This window comes from Aethalodelphis obliquidens, unplaced genomic scaffold (assembly GCF_003676395.1).
Source record: "Aethalodelphis obliquidens isolate GAN/ISIS:26980383/991018 unplaced genomic scaffold, ASM367639v1 scaffold120, whole genome shotgun sequence".
In the NCBI taxonomy this organism is placed as follows: domain Eukaryota; kingdom Metazoa; phylum Chordata; class Mammalia; order Artiodactyla; family Delphinidae; genus Aethalodelphis; species Aethalodelphis obliquidens.
In genome coordinates this window covers 2,223,376-2,245,177 of record NW_020838064.1, presented here as the reverse complement: position 1 = coordinate 2,245,177, position 21,802 = coordinate 2,223,376, and the positions used below count along the sequence as shown (strand labels likewise).

Below are 21,802 nucleotides of genomic sequence, written 5' to 3'. Positions count from 1 at the left end.
GTGTGTGTGTGTGTGTGTGTGTGTGTGTGTGTGTGTGTGGCGTGTATATAGAAGATCTCTCCTCCTGCTAGTTTCTCACCATCAAAGCTGTGTGCTCTCCTCATAAACACCCAGAAATGAACTAGTGAACTTCCGGGTCTAGCTCCGGCCTGCTCCTGTGGTTGCTGCCTAGGAAGGGACGGTGAAGTGGATAGGACTTGCAGTGGTGGCTTCCATGTCTCTGGAGAGTGCCTTCTATGCCAGTGCCCCTCCTGGGCTCCCTTAATTATAACTAATTATCACAGGTACAGTGGCACCATGTCCTTAGACCCCTTTCTAAGTTTTTGTCCAATAGTTTTCAGCACATGGGTCTTTTGACAAGTTGATGAGCTGCAACTGTCTTTTCTGCAAATTTATTTGGGACAAATAAGCCTAGAGCTCTGGAGCCTCCCACTGGCTTTGAGCAATGCTGTGTGCTCTGCACACACTCATAGCAGGATTCAGCTCTTCTGCTGGGCTCAGTGGACGAGCACATCCTGACTGGCCCAGAGGGACCCTTCACCTACCGTTTCTGACTGTCCGTAGGCCTGGTAGAGCAGAACGCCTGTCTGTCTTCTCCACAGCTCTTGCTCCTCGGGCAGCAGGGCCTCCCCACCAGTACAGCAGTGCTCCAGGGTGGGGAACCTGAGGCTGAGGGGAAGGCAAGGTGTCAACAGAGCCTCCGCAGAATGGGCTTGGGCGCTCTGCCCCAGGCCCAGGGAGAGCTCAGAGCATTGTCATCTGGATCATTCATCCTTCTGCTTCTTCGCTTTCTTACTTGCCTTCTGGGCATTTTCCTGGTGGTCAAGTCCAAGTGGAAGTCATTTCCTGTTGGTACCTGTTAACTCACCTGGCAGGGGTAGGTGGTGGTGAGGCTGATGGGTTAAATCAGGGAGATCAGGATTGAATATGGATGTTGATGTAACAAGAGGGAGAAAAGTGTGCTTGGAACACATTCTAAGCATTTTATGTGGCTAAGAGGGATATTTTTATAAACCATAAGGGCTGAGGGATAAGACACCAGGGATATGCTAGAATGGTAATAGAACTGTACCGCCTTCTGGGAAGAGTGGGCTTATGTGAACTGAAGGCCTTTTGTGTTTCTGGCTGGAGAACGCAAATTAGGGGTTGGAAATGAATTGCTCGGGACATCAAGGAAGACCGGGGTTCATGTAAGTGAAGGGAAGAAGGATCACAGGTAACAGCCCTGAGAGCAGGAATTTGGGAGAGAACAGAAAAGTCTGCTGTGAATATTTGCAGTAGTTTGCTAGGTACGTTGTGCGATGTAAATCCTCTCATCTATTTTCCCCATGAAGATTTCCATAAATAATACAAAAACCATCACAAAATAATGATGGATTCCCTGAAGGAAATGGGTAGAAGTGATTGGGGTCTTAGTACCACTTTGCACGAGGCTGAGCTGAGCCAGCTCGTAGGGATGAGGGAGGTGGCAGAATCCCTTGTCACCCTCTCCTCATATATACAGAGCCTGTAGTGATGGACAGCAGGGCTGGCTTCATTGAGGGTATGTTCCTCATTCTTCTTGAGCTTTAACCAAAGTACACAAAATGGGCAGAGTCTCCAATAGAGTCAATATTCATGCCCTGGTTGAATTTGTATGGGGTTTGTTCACCATCTCAAGAACGTTGCAAAAAGTAGCTGTAATATGAGCTTTGAAATACAGTTGGAAACATAATTCTGTCAGATTGAGAGTTCATGAATAAAATCAAGCTGTATTTCAGTTATCTTCATAAATTGAACTCCTTGGTATTTTAAGTCTTTTATGTCTAAAACATGTTAGCTCTGATTCTGAGGTAGCCATTTCAATTTCAGAGTCGCTAAAAGATACATAAACAACCATAAGGTTCAAAGAGCAGATTTCAGGTGAGCTAAAAATTAATCCACAAACATGGGGAAATGCAAAAATAAAATTACAGTGTGATACTACATGCCCACCAGATTGGCAAAAATTAAAACTTGGACAAAAACAAATATTGCCAAAGATGTGAAACAATGGGAATTCTCCTACCCTGCTAGGGTGAGCATACCTTGGTTCAAAACTTTGGAAAATAAGGTAGTAGGGTGCAATGTCAGTGTGACCTAGCAATTCCTTCCCCAGAGAAGATCTACAGCAATGTGTGTTTACGTGTTTATGGACATGTTCAAAAATTCAATGCAGCATTAATCATCAATAGTCCCAAACTGAAAACTACCCAAATGCCCAATAATAGAACTGAGTTAAAATGTGCTACTTTCATAAAATGTAATGTTATACAGCAATGAAAATTAACTCCAGCATTATTTAACAACACGGACACTTCTTAGAAACATAATGTTGAAAAAAGAAGCCAGATATTATGGCATAATGTACGATTACATGAAGCTCAAAAGCAAGTAAAGTAATTTGTTTAGGGATATTTCCTGTGTAAACTATGAGGGAAATAAGGAAATGAACCATAAAAGCCAAGACAGTGGATTCCTTTAATGGAGATGGAGAGGCATGAGGAGGTCTCTGGGGACACTGGCCATGTCCTATTTTTGGGCCTTCGGTGAGCGGTTACATAGCTGTTTTATTTTCAACAATTCATTAATCTGTAAATGTATATATTATATAGTTTTCTGTATGTTTACTTGACAACAAAAATGTTTATAAAAGTAAAAACCCACAATGATGCAAGGCTCACTCAGTGTTTCGTTTGGTTCTCTGAATCCTGTTTAAAGAACCAATTAGACTAGCTGCTAAATATCACCCCCAACATTTACCCCCCACCACACACACACACAGTATCCTCAAAGAACCATAGCTAAAATCAGTCAGACCACAGTGCATCAGATTACTTAAAATCCTACCCGAAGATTCCTGTTACCAACCGCAACCACATCTACCATACCTGGCGGAATTCTGCTGCAGAATCATTCGAAATACAGAGGGCGCAGCAAAGCATTGGGTAATAGGGTATTTGAATAAAGTCTAGAAAGTTAGGAGAGAAAAAATTTTATTTTTGCAATTAAAATTTAAAACATAGATTTGTTGTTAGCATTTTAATTCTGACCTCTCCTCTAGGAGAGCCCATTTATTCATCTGTTAATTCTTTCAGTATACCTAAATTGAGCATGAATTCCGTACATGGCATGTGTCAGGTACTATCGGAGCAACACAAGAAAGTCTAAGTTGAGGGGCTGGGTAGGGAGGGAATGAAGGGGAAGTTTTGTTTTGTGAATTTGAATGGTAAATTTTTAATTTAACATTTTTCGTTTTAGTCACCATCTCCCATCTTCAATAGGAGAGACTGAAACCAAGTAATTTAAAAAGTTTATTTTTAAAAATTCACGAAAGTAATAATTGTAAAGTAAATTAAACAACTGAACTTTCAAATGCAGGGTTTGGGGTAAATTTGTAGACTCAGTTCTTTGAAATAATTCAAGCTTAAAATACACTGAGACTGTGGGGACACCCCTTGTAGGGGAAGAAGAATTAGACCTGGTGGGGGAAGGAGAGAGGTGGATTCATTGTGGTTTGTGCAGTTCTATGCCTCAGAGACTGGCAGGATGCAGGCAGAAAATAATGACGGAGAGGCAGATGTTGACATAGGGGCAGGGAATGAGAAGTGGGAGGTACAGTTTCAGGTGCTGGAGGGATGAGCAGATGCACTTAACCAACCAGCAGAAAAACAGGTGGAAACTAGCCTGGAGGGAGGACTGGACAGTTTTGGGAGCCACCCGAGTGGACGTACCTGCTGGAGAAATGGAAGTACAGGAAGCTGCTTAGAGGGGAGGGAAAGTTGAGGGCAGAGCCTTGGATGACTATGGTGTTCAGGGGTGAGCTGGGGGAACAGGCGGTAGCTGTAGCAAGTGGAGAATGTTCTGTGGAGCAATCTGACCTTAAGGGAGGAGAGACGGGGCTGGTCCAAGGTGTACCAGGGTGAAGGGCAGGTGTTCTTAGGATGAGGAACTTTGAATGTGTTTATGGACTGAGGGAGTAGAGTCAATGAAAAGTGAGAGATTGCAAATACAGGAGAAAAGGTTTAATGAGTTAAAGATTAATAGAGAGGGGCTCCAAACCCAAGGGCAGGGAAAAGAACAGGATCGGCAGCAGGTGTCGGGAGGGAGTTGGACGTTGAGAGGTGAAGGGGCAGGTCTGCCTCTGAGACAGAAAGCAGGGGAGTGAGCGGAGACACAAAGACAATTTTTAAGTGAAGAGAAATACGTTGAAGGAGTTCACGCAGGTGACCTCCATTATTATCATGGTGTATGCATACCAGCAACTGCTACCACTTACTGAGTGTTCTCTCTGGGCTAGTCTCAGGGCTAAGCACTTTACACACCTTTCCTATGTCATCTCATTAATATTCCCAACAATTTTGTGGCGATAGTAACCATTAGGAGTCTCATTTTACAGATAAGGAAACTGAAGCTCAGAGTGGAAGCAAACCACTAATAAATGTCAATCGTGGGATACGAAACTAGATCTGTCATATTCCAAGGCCTTTGCTTCTAAATATGTCATTAAATTGAGCAGCCACACAAATACAACATTCACACACCAGCTACCCGGCCCTGGTAGAGCCAGGATCCAGGATCCAGGAGACCTGAGCTTGTTCTGTTTGCTTTCATTTCTCAAAACGTATATTCTGGTTCCCAGGTCCACAAAGTCTGACCCATAGGTCTAGGGAAAGGTTTGGAATATGTGTTTTCTTCAAAGTTACCTCTTGATGTAATTCTGATACGATGATTGATTCAGTGCTTCGCACTTTGAGAAACCCAGAGCCAGGGTTATATTATGCTAAGAGTTATACTAAGAGGCTTCTTTGCTAATAAAGTATTTTCTCAGTTGGATCCAGTGTTTGAACTCGAAATGAGTTTTTTCTGGGAGTTTGTTGATATCGAAAGTTTCGTCTTCTTACCTGTACAATGACCTTGGGGTCAAACTGGGGCAGATGATGGACAAAGACTGTAGACCCCGCTGTCCATGGTTCAAGCAGGGACCCTCCAACAGCCAGAATCCAGCCTGTGTCTGACAGGCACCAGAGGACATCAGACGTCTTCAGCTGCAGTAATTTCCTGCTAACTCCAAAATATAGTTAGCCTCAGATACTATTTTGACTACTATACTATCCTTCCCTTCTCTCCACCCGCATTCCTCCAGGATTTTGCTACTCAGTTGTTATCATTAGCACAGATGCCAACTATCTACAAAAAGCCTTCTCTGTCCCCCTGGTCTGGTTAATAAGGTACAAAGTATATAGAACGTGGTCTGGTTTGAATATTACTAGTTGAGGGATGGAGAGAAGGGAGAAGAGTTTGGTTTAAAACCAATTAAATGGTTAATCCAGTTTCAGCCTCTATGTTTGTTCCAGGTTAGGGCAGTGGCTTGGTGTGGCTTAGTTCCAGGTATTATTTTTCCCTAACAGTTCATGACTGGGAAACTCTATGCCGGATTTGTCCACAATCAAGGAGAGGAGAGGACCTGTCACGTAAGGTCACATTGCTGGAGCATTTTATCTTTCCCCACCAAACCCTGGAACTACTGACAGGGACACAGGGGCTTGTCATTTGTGTGGTTTGCAGAATGCCTGCTGTTTCCACCCACATCTCCTCCATGCCTCCTGTAAAGGTGCTCAGGCAGGACCCAAAAGAGCCTCCTTTGTCATTCAGATGCCTCTGTCAGCCTATACTTCTCACACCCTTAGGGGTCTGAACCAAAGAGAGCAGAAAGCATAAACAGCATGGGGTCAATTCCACCAAGAGTTCCTTTCCCAGCACATACACATACACATATACATACACACTTCACCCCAGATCCGTGGCCCAGCTTCTAAGCTGGTGCCCTCTCTCCTACCATGAAGGGAAGAAGGATCGCAAAGCAAGTCCATGGCTGTGCTTTGCCATCTTGGGGAAGCCTGTGGTCCCACTGGTGAAGAAGATGGCCATTGGGTCCAGGGTCTTTGACTTAATACAGGTGTGAACTGGGGATTCTGATCTGCAAAGGGATTCAATACAAAAGGACAGAAGTCATGTTTCCTGTTTTTCCATCCTCTGGGGAAGCAAAAGAAGCAATATGAGTCTTGGAGTCAGAAAACTGGGGTTTGCAACTCCCAGTATTAGGCACCAAACAAAGTTTATGGGTGACTTGGATAGGTGGACTGACATTTCTTCATTTTAAAAAGTGGGGAAAATATGATGGATTATTTTTACTTTAATAAACATTGAAATAGTATTTCCAATGATTCCACACAATGCTCTAAATGATCTACAAATAAGAACTCATTCAATCTTCAGAGCAACCCTAAGAGGCAAGTACTGCTTTTATGCCCATTTTGTAGATGAGGGAACTGAGGCTCAGAGAGGTTAGGTAACTTACCTGAAGACATATAGCCAGCAAGTTGCAGAGCCAGGATTCAAACTCAGACAGTGCGATCCATATACTATGCTTTTAGTCACACTGCTAACCTTGTATTTTTCACAGACTAGCTTCACGGGAATTTAACCTCATAAACTTGGTGTTGAAGGGTGGGAAAGAGAAAGCTAGGGAGAACGACAGTGTAAGGAATGTATACATGTACATCTGCGCTAGCATGAGCTGGAGGTGGAAGGTAGGATCCGTAGCTCCCTCCGTCGGCCTCGGTTCTTGGGGAGCTTCTCCTTGGCTGAGAGCCTCTTTCTCGGGCCTATTACAATGGTAAATGCAAGCTTCCTATAGTACTCAGGCAGAGAGGCTGCAAGCAATCCCAGTGCTGGAGGGAGCCCTGGCTCTTGTGGAGAAATGATACCATACTGAGTCTGGGAAATTTAGGCGAGTTTTAATGAGTGTTCTTTGTTTAAGCTATTTTAATCTATTTCTCCGACTTTAGAATCTAGCATAAGATGTGATTTCACTGTAATATTTGCCCTTGGGGGTTGAAGTAAAGAGCTTTAAAAACTGTGGAATTACTTCAAGAAAACAAATCCAGCATGGTTTGTGTGTGATATGAAAAATGCCTAAAGACTTGCAGAATCAGAGTTTTGGAGGTGGAGGGGTCTTTCTTACCTTCAGCACTTCCCTAACTTTTCCTTCAAGGCGTCCCTATAGACACCCACCCCCTAGGACATGGAAAGTGTTTGCTCCCAAAGCTGCCTGTCATTTTTTCCTCAGTACCATGTTTCACCGTAAAAATTCATCTTAACCTTTTGTTCAACTTCTTTAATTGCTAATTATTTACATAAAAATAATATTCAGATTCCCCACCTACAAGGAACATGCAACACAATAACCCTCTGACTTTACACATCTCCTTTGCACAGGGGTGATTTATTTTAGTGAGAGAGCCATAGAAGTTCAATTTCCTCATTTAATACATAAAACAATTGCAGCCAAGAGAGGAGAAGGAACTAGCCCAAGGTTGCACAGCAAATCAGTGACATAGCTGTGAAGAGAAGCTCAGACCTGGTGAGCTTCCTCCCACTGGCTGCTTCTGTACCAGCACTAGGCAGTGAGTGGCTTTCTCCTGCCACTCCTCAGAAAGCACATTCATCAGACCAGAAACTCACTTCATCAGTGATCGGAAGTCCAGCCACCCTTTACGGCTGTGGTCAGACACCAGGAGCTTGGTTTTCAGAGCAGGACACTCAGAAGCGACAGAATCCACCTCTGGGGCAAGGGTATCTGTGGTCACGATGCCCTTGGCTTTAGACACTTGTAGTCGGTAGAGAATGTCCTTGGCCTTCATCTGGGTGGTCCCTGGCATGAAGACGATCCCTAGGGATGAGAAAGAAACTGCCTGTTCTGGTATCTCTTTCACAGCCTCACATCCTTGGCTGTCAGATCTGGTTTATCTGCACAGACATCCCCTAACTTCTTGGCATGCAAAGTATGGTCCACAGCATCAACACCCCCTAAGACACAGAATCTCACCCCCCACCCCAAACTTACTGAATCAGAATCTGCATTTTAACAAGGTCTCCAAGGGATTTCTATGCACATTAAAATTTGAAAAGCCTGCCCTAATAATTTCTACTCTAAATGGATCTAGCCAGTAGACAGGTGAGTCCTTCTCCATACAAATTTACACAGGATCTGGGAAAGATACAAGTAGGACAGTGTCCCTGACTCTGCCTCCCTGCCCCCATTTTTCTCCTCTCACTTCCTTCTCTGTCATCGTGAATCTCTTGTCATCTGTTGTCATCGTTCCTTGTGTCATCTTGAATCTCCTCTCTTTCCTTCGTTTCGTCATACCCAAAGTTAACTACAATGTCCTTTGAACTTTTCTACTTTCCCTTCCATCTTCCATCACCAACAATTAGCTCAAGTCTTGTGTGCCCCTATTGCATTCTAATTTCTCCACCAGATGCCCTGTCCTGAATCTTCCTACTACCCACCTTCCATATTATTAGCCTGCTTAGTTCCACGGAGCACTGACTTTTTCCCCTCCACATTTCTTCTTCCCACTAACACCTGGACCCTGTCTCCAGGAAAACACCACACTCCCCATCCTGACTCTGAGGGCACTGCTCACTCTCCATCTTTCTCTCGCACAACTCTATTCTCTATTTCAAGGTGACCATTCTTCGTATAGGCTACTCCTGACTCTAAGCATTTCCATTCTTGGAATTTCCGTCCTTTGCTTCTACTCCTCTTTAATTCTTCTTATCCCAGAGGTCTCAAGTCATGTCTTGGGTTTCTCATGGACCATCTCTTCACTATACAGATGGCATGGCTTCTCTATACTCCCTCAGCCACTGCTGTTAATTCTTGATCTTGACGGATTAATCAACTATTTGTGAGAAAACATGAGACGGAGAATATGTGACCAAGAGCACGACATATTGTTGTATGAGCATGCATTATAGAACAACTGAAGTGATTCGAAAAAGAATCCATGAGTCCCATACTGATTGTATAGATTAATGCATAGATAAGCAATTAAAAGGGAAAGGAAAATCTCTATAGAAGAATGCCAACTAATAAATGTAGAGGGAATGATATAAATAGAAAATCCTAATAAAAGACCACCATTAAAATATTCAATTCAGTCAGGAATCATCAGTGGATTCTCAAACCATAAAGGGAAAGACAGTTGGGGAACAGGATATTCACACAGTCCCATAAATATTATACGACAGATTACTTACTAACTACAAAAGGAAAAGGTACCTTTACAAAGGTGGATACTACCTTTCTAAAGTGATAATATCAATGATATTAGGGCAAACCAACTTTATATATCCCCAATGTGATGCACCAGGGAAGACACAATATTGCCCTTCTAGTGCCTGGGCTAAAAATGTCTAACCTGAAGATAATCATGAAGAAGGAGTCAGAAATACACATTTTGATGGACCTTCTGCAAAACAACTGGCTTAGACGCTTCAAAATTGTCATCGTCATGTAGACAGTGTAGAACGTAGAGAAACATTCTAGATTAAAGGAGACGGGGGAGATATAACAACTAAATGCAATGAATTGGATTTTTGATTTAAACCAAATAATTGCTATAAAGGACCTTATTGGGAGAATTGAAGAATTTTGATGATGGATGTATATCAGGTAACTCTATTGCATCAGTGTTAAACTTCTTGTGTGATAACTCTACTGTGGTCATGTGAAGGAAATGTCTTGGATCTTAGCAGATGCATGCTGCAGTGTTTATCTGGTGTTTATGGGTGTCACAGTGTCTGCAACTGATTCTTAAATGACTCACTGGGAGAGAGGGCTCGAATATGGCAAAACGTTAACAATTGATGAATCTTATAAAGAAGCAAGAATGTCTGAGACCGTGTAAGAGAAAGTGTGTGCGTGTGTGTGTGTGTGTGCGTGTGTGTGTGAGAGAGAGAGAGCGATAATTATGACATTGTGTTTGAGAGGGTGTGAGTATAAGGGAGAGAGTGGATGAGAAGGAGTAAAATAATATTTGAGTGAGTCTGAGAAAAAGAAAGACTGTGAAGAATAAAAATTGGGGGGAAGAGAAAACACCTAATATTTCAGGACAAACTGGCTCTAGGTGAGCCCCAAGGTCTGCTTGGGTCACTGACCTGTTCGGATGCAGGCCACGATCACCAGCCACCACTCAGGCACTCGAGGCAGAATCAAGGCTAGATGGTCTCCCTCCTGGAGGCCACAGGTCTGTGTGAAGACGTTGGCTGCACGACGGGTTAAGTCTGTCATCTCTCTGAAACTCCACTTCACTTCATCCCCTTGATTATTCACCCACCACAGGGCTGGGTTTGGACCTCTCTTGCCTTCCTGGTTAGGATCATATGCTACATGTTATTTCCTGATTCAAAGGAAAGGGGCACTAATGTGGCCAATCCACTACCACAGTCACATTCCACTGTGAGTGTAGCTCAAGGTCTGAGATCCCATTTTAAAGCATTTATAGCGCCAAGAGAAGTTGAGGGGAGGTGTGATCCAGCCAACGTCTTCGGGTCTACTGTAACCCCCTCGTCTTAAGTCACATAAAACCATGAAGAGCCTTCATGTTACTTATTGAAGACTTACAATTTTATTCCCCGTGTGTCTGTCTTAGTTCCACATGGACAGTAGGTTACCCTCTGTGCCTCAGTTTTCTCACCTATGAAAAGGGTATAATAATACTACCTAGAATGTAGTAAAGTTCAAATTAATTATTTTAAAAGGTCAAGTGTGTATAACAGTGTCTGGCATATAGTAGGTGCTCAATAAAATTACTGTTATTATTATTACAACAAAATAAAAGAGGATAATTTAATTCCTGAATATTTGAGGAAATTATTTTTTAAATTAAGGTACCTCTAGAGGTGCAAGAAGTCAGTCTTGGAAGCTCCAGGGCCTTTTTCCCTCACTAAAACATCAAGTAAACAACAATAGACTAAGATGCCTTTGTAGGAATTTAGAAAAGAGTCACAAACGCACAGCAACCAACAAATGCCCAAACAATAAAAAGTCATAACCAAAATGGTAAGAAATTTTGTGGTGATTTTGCTTATTCTTGCACCACTCGCTCTCTGATGTGGTACAGTGTAGTCAGAGGAAGCCACCCAATTCCCAGCCCCTCCCCTGGGATAGATGAAAAAGATTGAAACTTGTGTGCAACGTTCTGGCTAGTCTGGAGGCGGCCTTAGGCACTGGTTTCTGTCTTGACTGACTTGGAGCTCAGATGGGTATGATGGCATATTGGAGGTATCTGAAAACAGTGGCAAATGTCACAGTGTGTGGAAATTTTAGACCTGTGGTTACATAGGGATTAGAGACTACAGACAAAAAAGAATAGAATATTTAAGTCCCCCAGAAGCCGCAGACTTTTTTTTTTTTTTTTTGCAGTACATGTGCCTGTCATTGTTGTGGCCTCTCCCGTTGCAGAGCACAGGCTCCGGATGCGCAGGCTCAGCGGCCATGGCTCACGGGCCCAGCTGCTCCACGGCATGCGGGATCTTCCCGGACCGGGGCACGAACCCATGTTCCCTGCATCAGCAGGAGGACTCTCAACCACTGCGCCACCAGGGAAGCCCCCTAGGAGACTTTTAAAAAAATTAAAACTTTAAACAGCAGCCAAAACTAGAAAAAAAAAAAAAAGCACATGCACAGGACCAGGAAAGACACATGCCAGAGAAGACCTTAAGTTTTTGTACTGAGCAGATTACTGAAGGTCTTTCCCTGCATGGAGCCAGGCTGCAAAGACTGAGAGAGGAAGCTATTTCTTTTAAATATGCAATTTTTAACAACAGATCACAAGGTCTACAAAGAAAAAGAGAAGCAGCCTATTCGAAGTAACAACTTGAATCTCCAGGAACTGACCCTAAAGAAACATAGGCTGCAGTTACTAGACAAAGATTTTTTTTAAAAATTTTATTTATTTATTTATTTATTTCTGGCTGTGTTGGGTCTTCGTTTCTGTGTGAGGGCTTTCTCTAGTTGCAGCGAGCAGGGGCCACTCTTCATCACGGTGCGCGGGCCTCTCACTGTCGTGGCGTCTCTTGTTGCAGAGTACAAGCTCCAGACGTGCAGGCTCAGTAGTTGTGGCTCACGGGCCTAGTTGCTCTGTGGCATGTGGGATCTTCCCAGACCAGGGCTCAAACCCGTGTCCCCTGCATTGGCAGGCAGATTCTCAACCACTGCGCCACCAGGGAAGCCCCCCGACAAAGATTTTTAAATGACTGTCTTAAATACACTGAAAAAGCTAAAGGAAATCACAAAGAACTAAAGCAAATCAGGAAAATAATATATGCACAAAATGAGAATATCAACAAAGAGATACAAATTACAAAAAGATCCAAACAGAAATTCTGAAGCTGAGAAATATAATAACTGAATTGAAAACTTCACAAAGGGACTCAACAGTAGACAGAGTAGGCAGCAGAAAGAATCAATAAACTTGAAGACAAGTCATCTAAAATTATTGAGTCAGAAGAGCAAAAAGAAAAATACAAGAAGAAAAATGAACAGAGCCTAAGAAACTTATGGGGCACAATCAAATAGACCAATATACACATTATGGGACTATCAGAAGGAGAAAAAAGAGAGAAAATGGAGCATAGAACTTATCTGAAGTAATAATGGCTAAAAACTTCTCAAATTTGAGGAAAGGCATGGAGAGACAAATACAAGAGGCTCAATGAACTCCAAGTAGGAAAACCCAGACACCCACAGAGAGACATTACAATCAAACTACAGATGACAAAGACAAAGAGAGCATCTTAAAAGCAGCAAGAGAAAAGTGACTCATCAGGTGAAATTCGTAATAAGATTACCAGTGGATTGAAGACCAGAAGGCAGTGAGATTATATATTTAAAGTGATAAAGAAAAAAAAACTGTCAACCAAAAATTCTATATCTAGCAAAATTGTCCGTCAAAAATGAGGGAGAATATGTATGGTGGAGTTGCTTCACTGTGCACATGAAACTATCACAACATTGTTAATCAGCTATACTCCAATATAAATTAAATAGTTTTTTAAAAATGAGGGAGAAATTAGGACATTCTCAGATTAAAAAAAAAAACAACACTGAGGGAGTTCTTTATCCTTAGACTTTCCCTACAAGAAATGCTAAAAGGAGTTAAGTTGAAATGAAAGGATATTAGAGAGTAACTTAAATATAAAAGTATAAAGTTCTTTAATAAAGATAAAGACAAATATAAAAACAGTATTGTTATAATTTTGGTTCATAACTTCAGTTTTTATTCTTTCACTGTATGGAAACCACAAAAGCATAAAAAATAATTATAAATCTATGTTAATGGGTAGACAATATGTAAAGATATAGTTTGTGAAATCAATAACATAATATAGGAAGGTGCAAGGGAACCGGAAGACAGTAGGGTTTTGTATGTGAATGAAGTTATGTTGTTATTAGTTTCAAATGAAGTGTTATAATTTGGAATGTTATATGTAATCCCCATGGTAATCACAAAGAAATTATCTACAGAATATTCCCTAAAGGAAACGAAAAGAAAATCAAAACATATCACTACAAAAAATCAACTAAACACAGAAGAAGGCAGTAAGGGATGAACTGAGGGACACAAAAGCTGTGACATCAAGGAATCAATTAACAATATGGCAATAGTCAGTCATCCTTATCGGTAATTACTTTAAATGTAAGTGAATGAAGTTCCCCAATCAAAAGAACTAGATTGGCAAAATGGATAAAAAACCCAGAATTCAACTATATGCTTTCGACAGAATTGTTACTTCCATGTGATGGAATATGATAAAACCAATCAAGAAAACTTTCAGAATATCTTTGCAGTAGAAATCTTATAATACAATATCAATTTAGAAAAGCAACACCATATTTACATTAAAACCAAATTTATATAATAGTATCCATTCATTCATTCAATATATATTTGCCAAATTCTCATTATTTCTTAGGCACTGTTCTTAGACCAAAAGGATACAATGGTGAACAAGACATACATATACACATGTATGTAAACAGTTTTAAATGTTTATGGACAACTTTCATTTTCTTGTTTAAATCAAGTCTTTTATTTTCCCCAAGTAAAACGATTTTTTGAAGTTTTTTTAATTCCCCAAACAAAGCATGTTCAGAGTAAAAGTTCACGCAAGGCACAATCTTACTAACAGAAAAATTTCTTCTGAACAGAAAAATTTCTTCAAGTTTCTCATCACATTTTCACTCCCTGAAGGTCAACACTGATAACTGTTTGGTGTATAATCTACCAGAAATTATTTCCCACATATGTGCAAACTTAATCCTACCATCTTTGCCTCATATGATTGGAACAAAAGAGTGTGTCTCACCTGAGATAAGAATTATATACATATATACATACATACACACACACAGATATATGTATATACATATAGTCATATCTATGGAAAAATCAGTGCTATGAAAAAAATTATTCTCCTACAGATTAAGGAATGTTAGCAAGTATAAATGACTAGTTGTGCACTGTCTATATAAGGGGAACAGACTATATAATATTTCTGTATGAGTTTACAAAATGATAGAAAGTTTGGCGTATCAAGGTAAAAATAATTTTTGTTTTTATTCAGACAAATGTTTAGACTCCTAACTCTTGCAACTTGAAGAAGATATTGCTTAAGCATTTATGGTTTGGGGTCTCAGAATTAATCTGATAATGTGATATTAAGATTAGCATGTTTTCAAAAGATAAAACACAACCTTTAAACTGGATATGAGATTTAAAGTTTTATGCAGTGAGGTTTGAAGCCAAAGGAAAATTGAGAAATAGATCTAAAAAATGAAACACTAAGTCAGCAATAAAAAGGAATGAAGAAGTAATACACAAGACAGTATGAATGAATCTCAAAAACATGCTGAGTAAAAGAAACCAGATGCAAAAGAGTGCATCTTATATTATTCCATTTCTATGAAACCCTAGGAAAGAGAAATATAATGGCTAGTGACAGCAAATTAGTGTCTACCTGGGGCTCAGGGTGGGGATGGGGGGGTATTGACTAGGAAAGGACAAAAGGAAATTTTTGAGGTGATTGAAATGTTCTAAAACTTATTAAACTATCATATAAAGTGTGCGAATTGTATTCTAGGTAAATTATAGATAAATACAGTTGATTTAAATAAACAAAAACCTACATAGCTACTCCTTGTTAATCTCTAACTAAAATATAAAGAAGGAAAATTGGAAAGGTAGATCAATTACTCATGTGATTGATGAATGAGATGATTCTTTCTGAATGTTAAAACACATAAGAATTTATGTGAATTTCCCTTATTTTTAATTAAAATGAAATACAAGTAGAATTTCTATAATTTCTGTAAATTAATGATAGAATATGATAGATTTCATAGAATTTAAATCCTAATTGACACAGATAAAACACTTTCCCCAACAATGATATAACTCACATTCTCTTCCATTGCATTTGTAATGTTTACTAACCTCCAGAAGTTTCAAAACTCAGAGTATACTTTTTGACCACAGTGGAATTAAGCTAGAAATCATTAACAAGAAGACAATGAGAAACCCACCTCAACTATCAGGAAACTAACCGATACATTTCTATGTAATCTATGGGCCAGAGAACAATCAAAAGGCAAATAAAAAATATTTAGAACAGAATGGTAATAAAATATGACATATCAAAATTTGTATAATGTACCTAAGAGGAGTGCTAAGTGGGAAATTTATACTTTTAATGCATATATTGGAAAAGAAGGAAGGCTTAAAAGTAAGGACATAAGCTTCCATTTCAAGAAGCTAAAAAAGAATAACAAATTAAATCAAGGGAGGATACAAGAAAAGAAATAATAAAGATAACAGTAGGCATCAATGGAATGGAGAGCAAATACACAATAGAGAATATCAGTAAAACCAAAACTGGTTCTGAAAAGATTTATAAAATTGGTAAACTCTTAGGAAGACTTATCAAGAAAAAAAAGAGAATAACATATTAAAAATATCAAGAATAAAAAGTGTACATTATTACAAATCTTACAGACATTAAAATAGCAATAATAAAAATATTAATAACTTTATGCCAAAAAATAACTTTATGACATTTTGAATGAAATGAACAAATTGCTAAAAAAATTTAACTTTCCAAAGTTGATGAATAGAAATCTTAATAACCTATCTATTAAAAAAAAATTAAATCCTTTACTAAAAGTTTTTCTGCAATGAAAACCCCAGATTTTATGTCTAAATATTTCGATATGCATGCTAGTGTGCTAAGTTTGACCTGAAAAACTGCTGGTTTTTATTTTTTTAGGAAAACAGTGATAATTATACTTTAATTATATCTCAATAAAACAATAACAAAAAAATAGTGATAACTTTTAAATTCTTTATTAAAGCTCTTAGAAGAGCACCTGGTACATAGTAAATGTTCGTTAAATATGTACTGAATGAATAAATAAAAAACAACAACTCTGGAATATAAATAAGGAATTTCAGGGTTAAATTAAATCTAAAGATGACCCCAATCACGGTGGGCCAACCCCAGCTCCAGGTGCCCCAACCCCATGGCCGGCTATCCCAGGATCCAGCTTCACCCATCAGAGGGCCAAGATCAGCCCTGGAACATCCCAGGCCACATGGCCAGCCACATCAGGAACCATCCCTGGCTACAGGCTGGCAACCACTACGTGAGACAGGAAATGTCAGCCAACCAGTCTGGGGGCCAGCCTTGACTACCAGTGCACCCACGGTAGTTGGCCATGCCACAACAGAAGGGCCCACATAGCCCACAGAGGGGGGGACCCTAGAGCATATAACCCTAGAGCATATAACACTGGTGACCAGAGGGGAGTGTGCTGCTGGGCCCATAGGACATCTCCTACATTAGGCCACTTCTCCAAGATTAGGAACCACTTATGTAAGAATGTTAAAAGGCAAAGAAATAAAATCATCTATACCCACGATAAGTAGTTAATGGATATGCAAAAGAAAAATATGTCATCAAAAACAACAAACATGGGGAGGAACAGTAAAAATATAGGGTGTTTAGAATGCATCTGACCTTAGGAGATCATCAACTTAAAAAAAAACCCATATATATATATATGTCATGATAACCACAAACCAAAAACCTATAATAGGTACACACACAGAAAAGTGAAAGAAATTCAAGCATAATACTAAACATGGTCATCAAATCACAAGGGAAGAGAGGAAAAAAAGAAGAAAAGAACAAAACAAGAACTACCAAAACAACCAGAAAACAACAAAATGGCAATAAGTACATACCTAGCAATAATTACTTAAATATAAATGGATTAATATTCCAATCAAAAGACATAGAGTAGCTGAATTGATAAAAAAAAAAAGACCCATTATATCCTGTGAAGAGGCTCACTTCGGATCTAAAGTCATACACAGACTGAAAAAGTGAGGGGATGGAAAAAGTATTCCATATAAATGGAAGTGAAAAAAAAAAAAAGAAGCTGGTGTGCCAATACACATATCAGACAAAATAGACTTTAAAACAAAGAGCGGGGCTTCCCTGGTGGCACAGTGGTTAAGAATCCACCTGCCAATGCAGGGGACACGGGTTCAAGCCCTGGTCCTAGAAGATCCCGCACGCTGCAGAGCAACTAAGCCTGGGCACCACAACTACTGAGCCTGCACTCTGTAGCCCACAAGCCACACCTACTGAAGTCTGTGTTCTTAGAGCCCATGCTCCACAATAAGAGAGGACACTGCAATGAGAAGCTCACATACCACAACGAAGAGTAACCCCCATTCGCCACAACTAGGGAAAGCCTGCGCGCAGCAAAAAAGACCCAACACAGCCAAAAATAAATAAATAAAATAAATTTAAAAAAATAGAAATAAAATAATAAAACAAAGAGCATAATGGGAGACAAAGAAGGACATTTCATAATGATAAAGGAATCAATCCAACAAGATATAACAATTGTAAATATAGGCAGCCAACATAAGAGCACCTAATGCATAAAGCAAATACAGTTGACCCTTGAACAACACAGGTTTGAACTGTGTGGGTTCTGTTGCATTTCTATACACGAACAATTAACTATCACAAAGAAAAATTAAGAAAACAATCCCATTTACAATTGCATCAAGAAGAATAAAAGACCTAGGAATAATTCTAACCGAAGAGGTAAAAAACTTGTATCCTGAAAACACATGTAAGGTACTCATTAAATCCTAACTGAATGAATGAATGCAGTATCAAAGAGACAGAATGAATGATTTTGGACATGAACGTGACCTCTCATGAATAGATTTGGGAGGCTGCTCCATGAATCAGTTGGAGTGTAGTATCCTTGGAGCCTAGAGTAATATAGGGTTTAATTCCCAAGGATAGTCAGGGGTTGTAAATTGGTGGCCTGAATGAGTGACTATATTCCACCCCTGGACGTATGTTGCCTGGCTTATGCTAAAAAAAGTTACATTAAAATGTTGGATTTCTAACTTAACATTTTTAAAAAGTAAAATGTGTTGAAAATTGAGTCAAAATCAATTCTATTTGTTATGGTTTGGGTTGTGTTGTTGATTAGGCTACGGATCAGTTTCTGAATGACGCTTGTTAAGTTGTAAGGGGAGGCCCAGAAAGCCAGAGTGGACTATGGTGGCGTGCCCTCTAGAAGGTCTTCCATGGGAGCAACATCAATCCATACAGTGCTCATACGGCAAGTTTCAAAATTAATGTATCCCACAAAGGGGTACTGAGGGATTGCTAGGTGTCAGACACCACACGTCACTAGAGAGACACTGATCATGATCAAGGCAATTGGAAAAGTAGAAACAGACAGATCAGAACTGTTGTGAGAATGAATGTAAATGGGGTGGAGATGCTGGGGGTAGGAGAAGTTTGGAGATATGGAGGAATTGACAATGACCCAACAAAGACGCGGCATTCCCTGGGCAAATATTTACATGGTGATAATCTCCAGGGGTTGATGTGTGAACTAATAAGGACTTTATGAAGACAAATAACAGAAAATAAAGGATGGCTTCTCCAGCCATTTCTCATGATTCAAAAGGTCTAACCTGAGTTTTGGTCTGGGCAGTGATGAAAGTCAGTTTGTAGTCTGAAGGCAGAGATGTTTGGACGTCATCAGATTGTGAGACCAGGTTAAACAGTGGATTATAGAATCAGACAGCCTGGACCCAAATCCTGCTCCTTCACTTAATAGGTTTGTGAATTCTGCAGGTTATTTGACCCCTTGGAACCTCAGTCTCCTCAACTGGAAAATGGGGATAATTAAAGTGTCCATCTAATCAGAATAATAAGTGCAAAGTGCTTGACATGGCACATGAAAAAGGGCTCTCCATAACTGAGGGCTCTATTTTCCCTGGAGTTATTATGGAAATTCAGAAAAAGGAAAAAGATGGAGGTAGGAAAAAAGTCCCTATGAAAGGCATGTAAGCTTTGAATACTAACATATGAATGTATGTTCATGGGAAATTAAAAATACATCAACTCTCTGACTCCATCTCAGGTGAATTCTTTCTTCTGTACAAAGACAGTGTTCAGTGGGTTTTCACAATGTGGACATTACCAGCTGGGACTTAGTAGCTGGAACACCACCCACTGTCTACCCCAACTCCTAGTGTCACCACAGCTCCCCTCTTGGTCTGTCTCTTGGTAAAAGACAAACCAAGAACGTGCATTTTTCTGCAGAGACCACAGGGACAGGATTCTCTGGACACACCCTAAAGCCACACGCTCAAGTAGGTAGTTGATAGGGAAGACTCCAGATGTACTTGCCATCCTCATAGGAAGATAGATGAGATGGTTTTGTTGCATGGTCAGATGTTCATGTGCACAGTCAGGTTGCCTGTACCCTCCCTCTCGGTGTAGGCTGAAGTCAAGCCCAAGTGTGATGAGATGAATTCTAGTTAGACTCACAATTCCAGTAGTTGAAGGCGAGAATCCAGACCAACATCAACTTGCTGACCTGTGATTAGAACTTGACACTTGGTCACAGTTACCTGACTGTGTACCAGATACTTTCACCTGCTGTCTTGTTTCTTAAATGAGATTGTCCCCATTTCACAGATAAAACCACTGGGGCTCAGAGAATTGAGGAAGTGTCCAGGCTGAGAATTGAAGCCCAAAACATAAGCTTTTCATGATACTTGTAGGCTTAGCCAGAAGCCATTCTTAGTTCTGTGCCCCTCAACCTACTAGGAGCAAGAGGTCGATCCTGTTCTCACCCCCCAGCATGGGTGCCTCCTTACCTTCTCCATTTGAGTCCAGTAGTCCAGTACATCACTTGCAAAGTTAAATTCCTCAGGTGTATCACAGTCATTCCATCTTGGGGCTCCAGCTCCTGACAAAGACTGGCAGCGCAGGTACTGAGGGGCAGGGTAGAAGCCACAGCGGGATCTGTGGATGTCCCAGAGGACCCGGAACTTCATCAGCCGTTGCATGGTGGAGCAGTCCTCAGGAAGCAGGCACAGAATTCTCAGGCCACCACCTGCCTTGAGGAGAGACGGCTAATACGTCGGTCATTAGAGCAGGAACTTCTTCCACGAAATGAAGGCACATTCCTGGTTAACTGCTAGAGTGATAACTTTGTTTCAGCTCACTGGAATTTGGAAGGCACAACTTACTGATTTAGGTGGGGATTTCTCTTCCCAGATGAGGCCAAAAATGATGGGGAGGGGCTATAGCTACCAGGTAAGGTTGGCACATATTTCTGAGGGTCTCCTTCTCTTTTTGTACCCCCTGGGATGGCAGCCATGTGGTCATCCCCTTTTTGGTAGAAACTCATCATTTTGAAAGTCCTGTACCTCATGTTATCCTTGCTCTGGAGACCTCTCTTCCCACCGAGCCCAAATGTATGGTTCTCATGGAAACTGACATATTTTTAGATGATTCCACCCCCTGTTCAAAGTTGACTGGTCCAGAGCTGAGCAGTCATTTCCCACGATTTTTTAATCCACACTGGGCTAATCATAATCCCTCTCCAAAATCTGTGTGTGTGCTTGTTACCAAAGGGTACATAAGGCAGTCTCTCCTTGGTGGAAGCCATGAAACGCACACTTTGGAAACTGTCAGTGGCTATAATTCCTGTCATGTGGAGATAACTGCTCTGCATGAGTGAAGAAAACATGGAAGATTTCAGAGACATGGAAATAAGGGGCAGAGAGTATCTCAGAGGCATGCAAGTCTCTGGTTCAGAACTATTGTTCCTGAGGCCCGTCTGCATCTCTACCCCTGTCTTGGTAATATCCTGTCCTGAATTCTATGAGCCAACAGTTTTTCCTGCCTGAGATTGGGTTTCTGTCACTTGAGACTCTAAGAGTATTGACAAACATGCACCAGCACACTCAGGACAGAGGAGGCTAATATCACAGCACCTTCCTTACTGGCCTGGGATCTGGCCTCGGGGTTTTCCCCAGGACAGCATTCCAGGTAGCTATTACCAATCCATCACTTGACCTGTGAAATAAAGTTTCTTTGCCACTCCAGATCCCAACAAATGCTTCTAACATGGGAGCAGAACGCTCATTTATTAGGATGCTTCTTGACGTTTGATTGTGCAAATTGGCTTAAGCTAGAACTTCTGTTCTGTGAGAAGAAAGCCACTTCACAGATAGCTCTGAGGTTCAAGCACTTCATCACTGCAAACAGTTAAGCCTCCTCCCCGTTTCAGCAATAAGATAATACTGTTTGACAATAGCCCCATAAAAGAGATCAATAAAACTTGACTCAATTTATTTTCAACCTGTTTAGACGCAATAACCAAACCCCAATTAATTCTGATGCTGCCCTCGGAACCCTGCTACTGTCTGCAGAAAAGAGGACAGATATGGGAAAGCTTCATCCCTTAGGGTTTCCTTGTCTGTGTGGATCCTTAGACCACATGAACTGAAGTATGCCCCCTTCCTTTTTAGTGCCT

The 21,802-nt window shown here is 40.7% G+C and overlaps 1 protein-coding gene across 1 annotated transcript; it reads right to left on the bottom strand.

Annotated features, from left to right (window-relative positions):
• Positions 1-497: 497 nt before the first annotated feature.
• Positions 498-20,366, bottom strand: LOC113615582 (acyl-coenzyme A synthetase ACSM1, mitochondrial-like). The gene is made up of 7 exons (XM_027098121.1): positions 20,136-20,366; positions 10,027-10,237; positions 7,546-7,753; positions 5,858-5,998; positions 4,923-5,082; positions 2,910-2,989; positions 498-669 (listed from the first exon to the last, which is right to left on the bottom strand). Exons 1-7 carry the CDS (start codon positions 20,325-20,327, stop codon positions 498-500), a joined length of 1,164 nt encoding a protein of 387 aa, XP_026953922.1. The 5' UTR covers positions 20,328-20,366.
• Between the last annotated feature and the right edge of the window lie 1,436 nt (positions 20,367-21,802).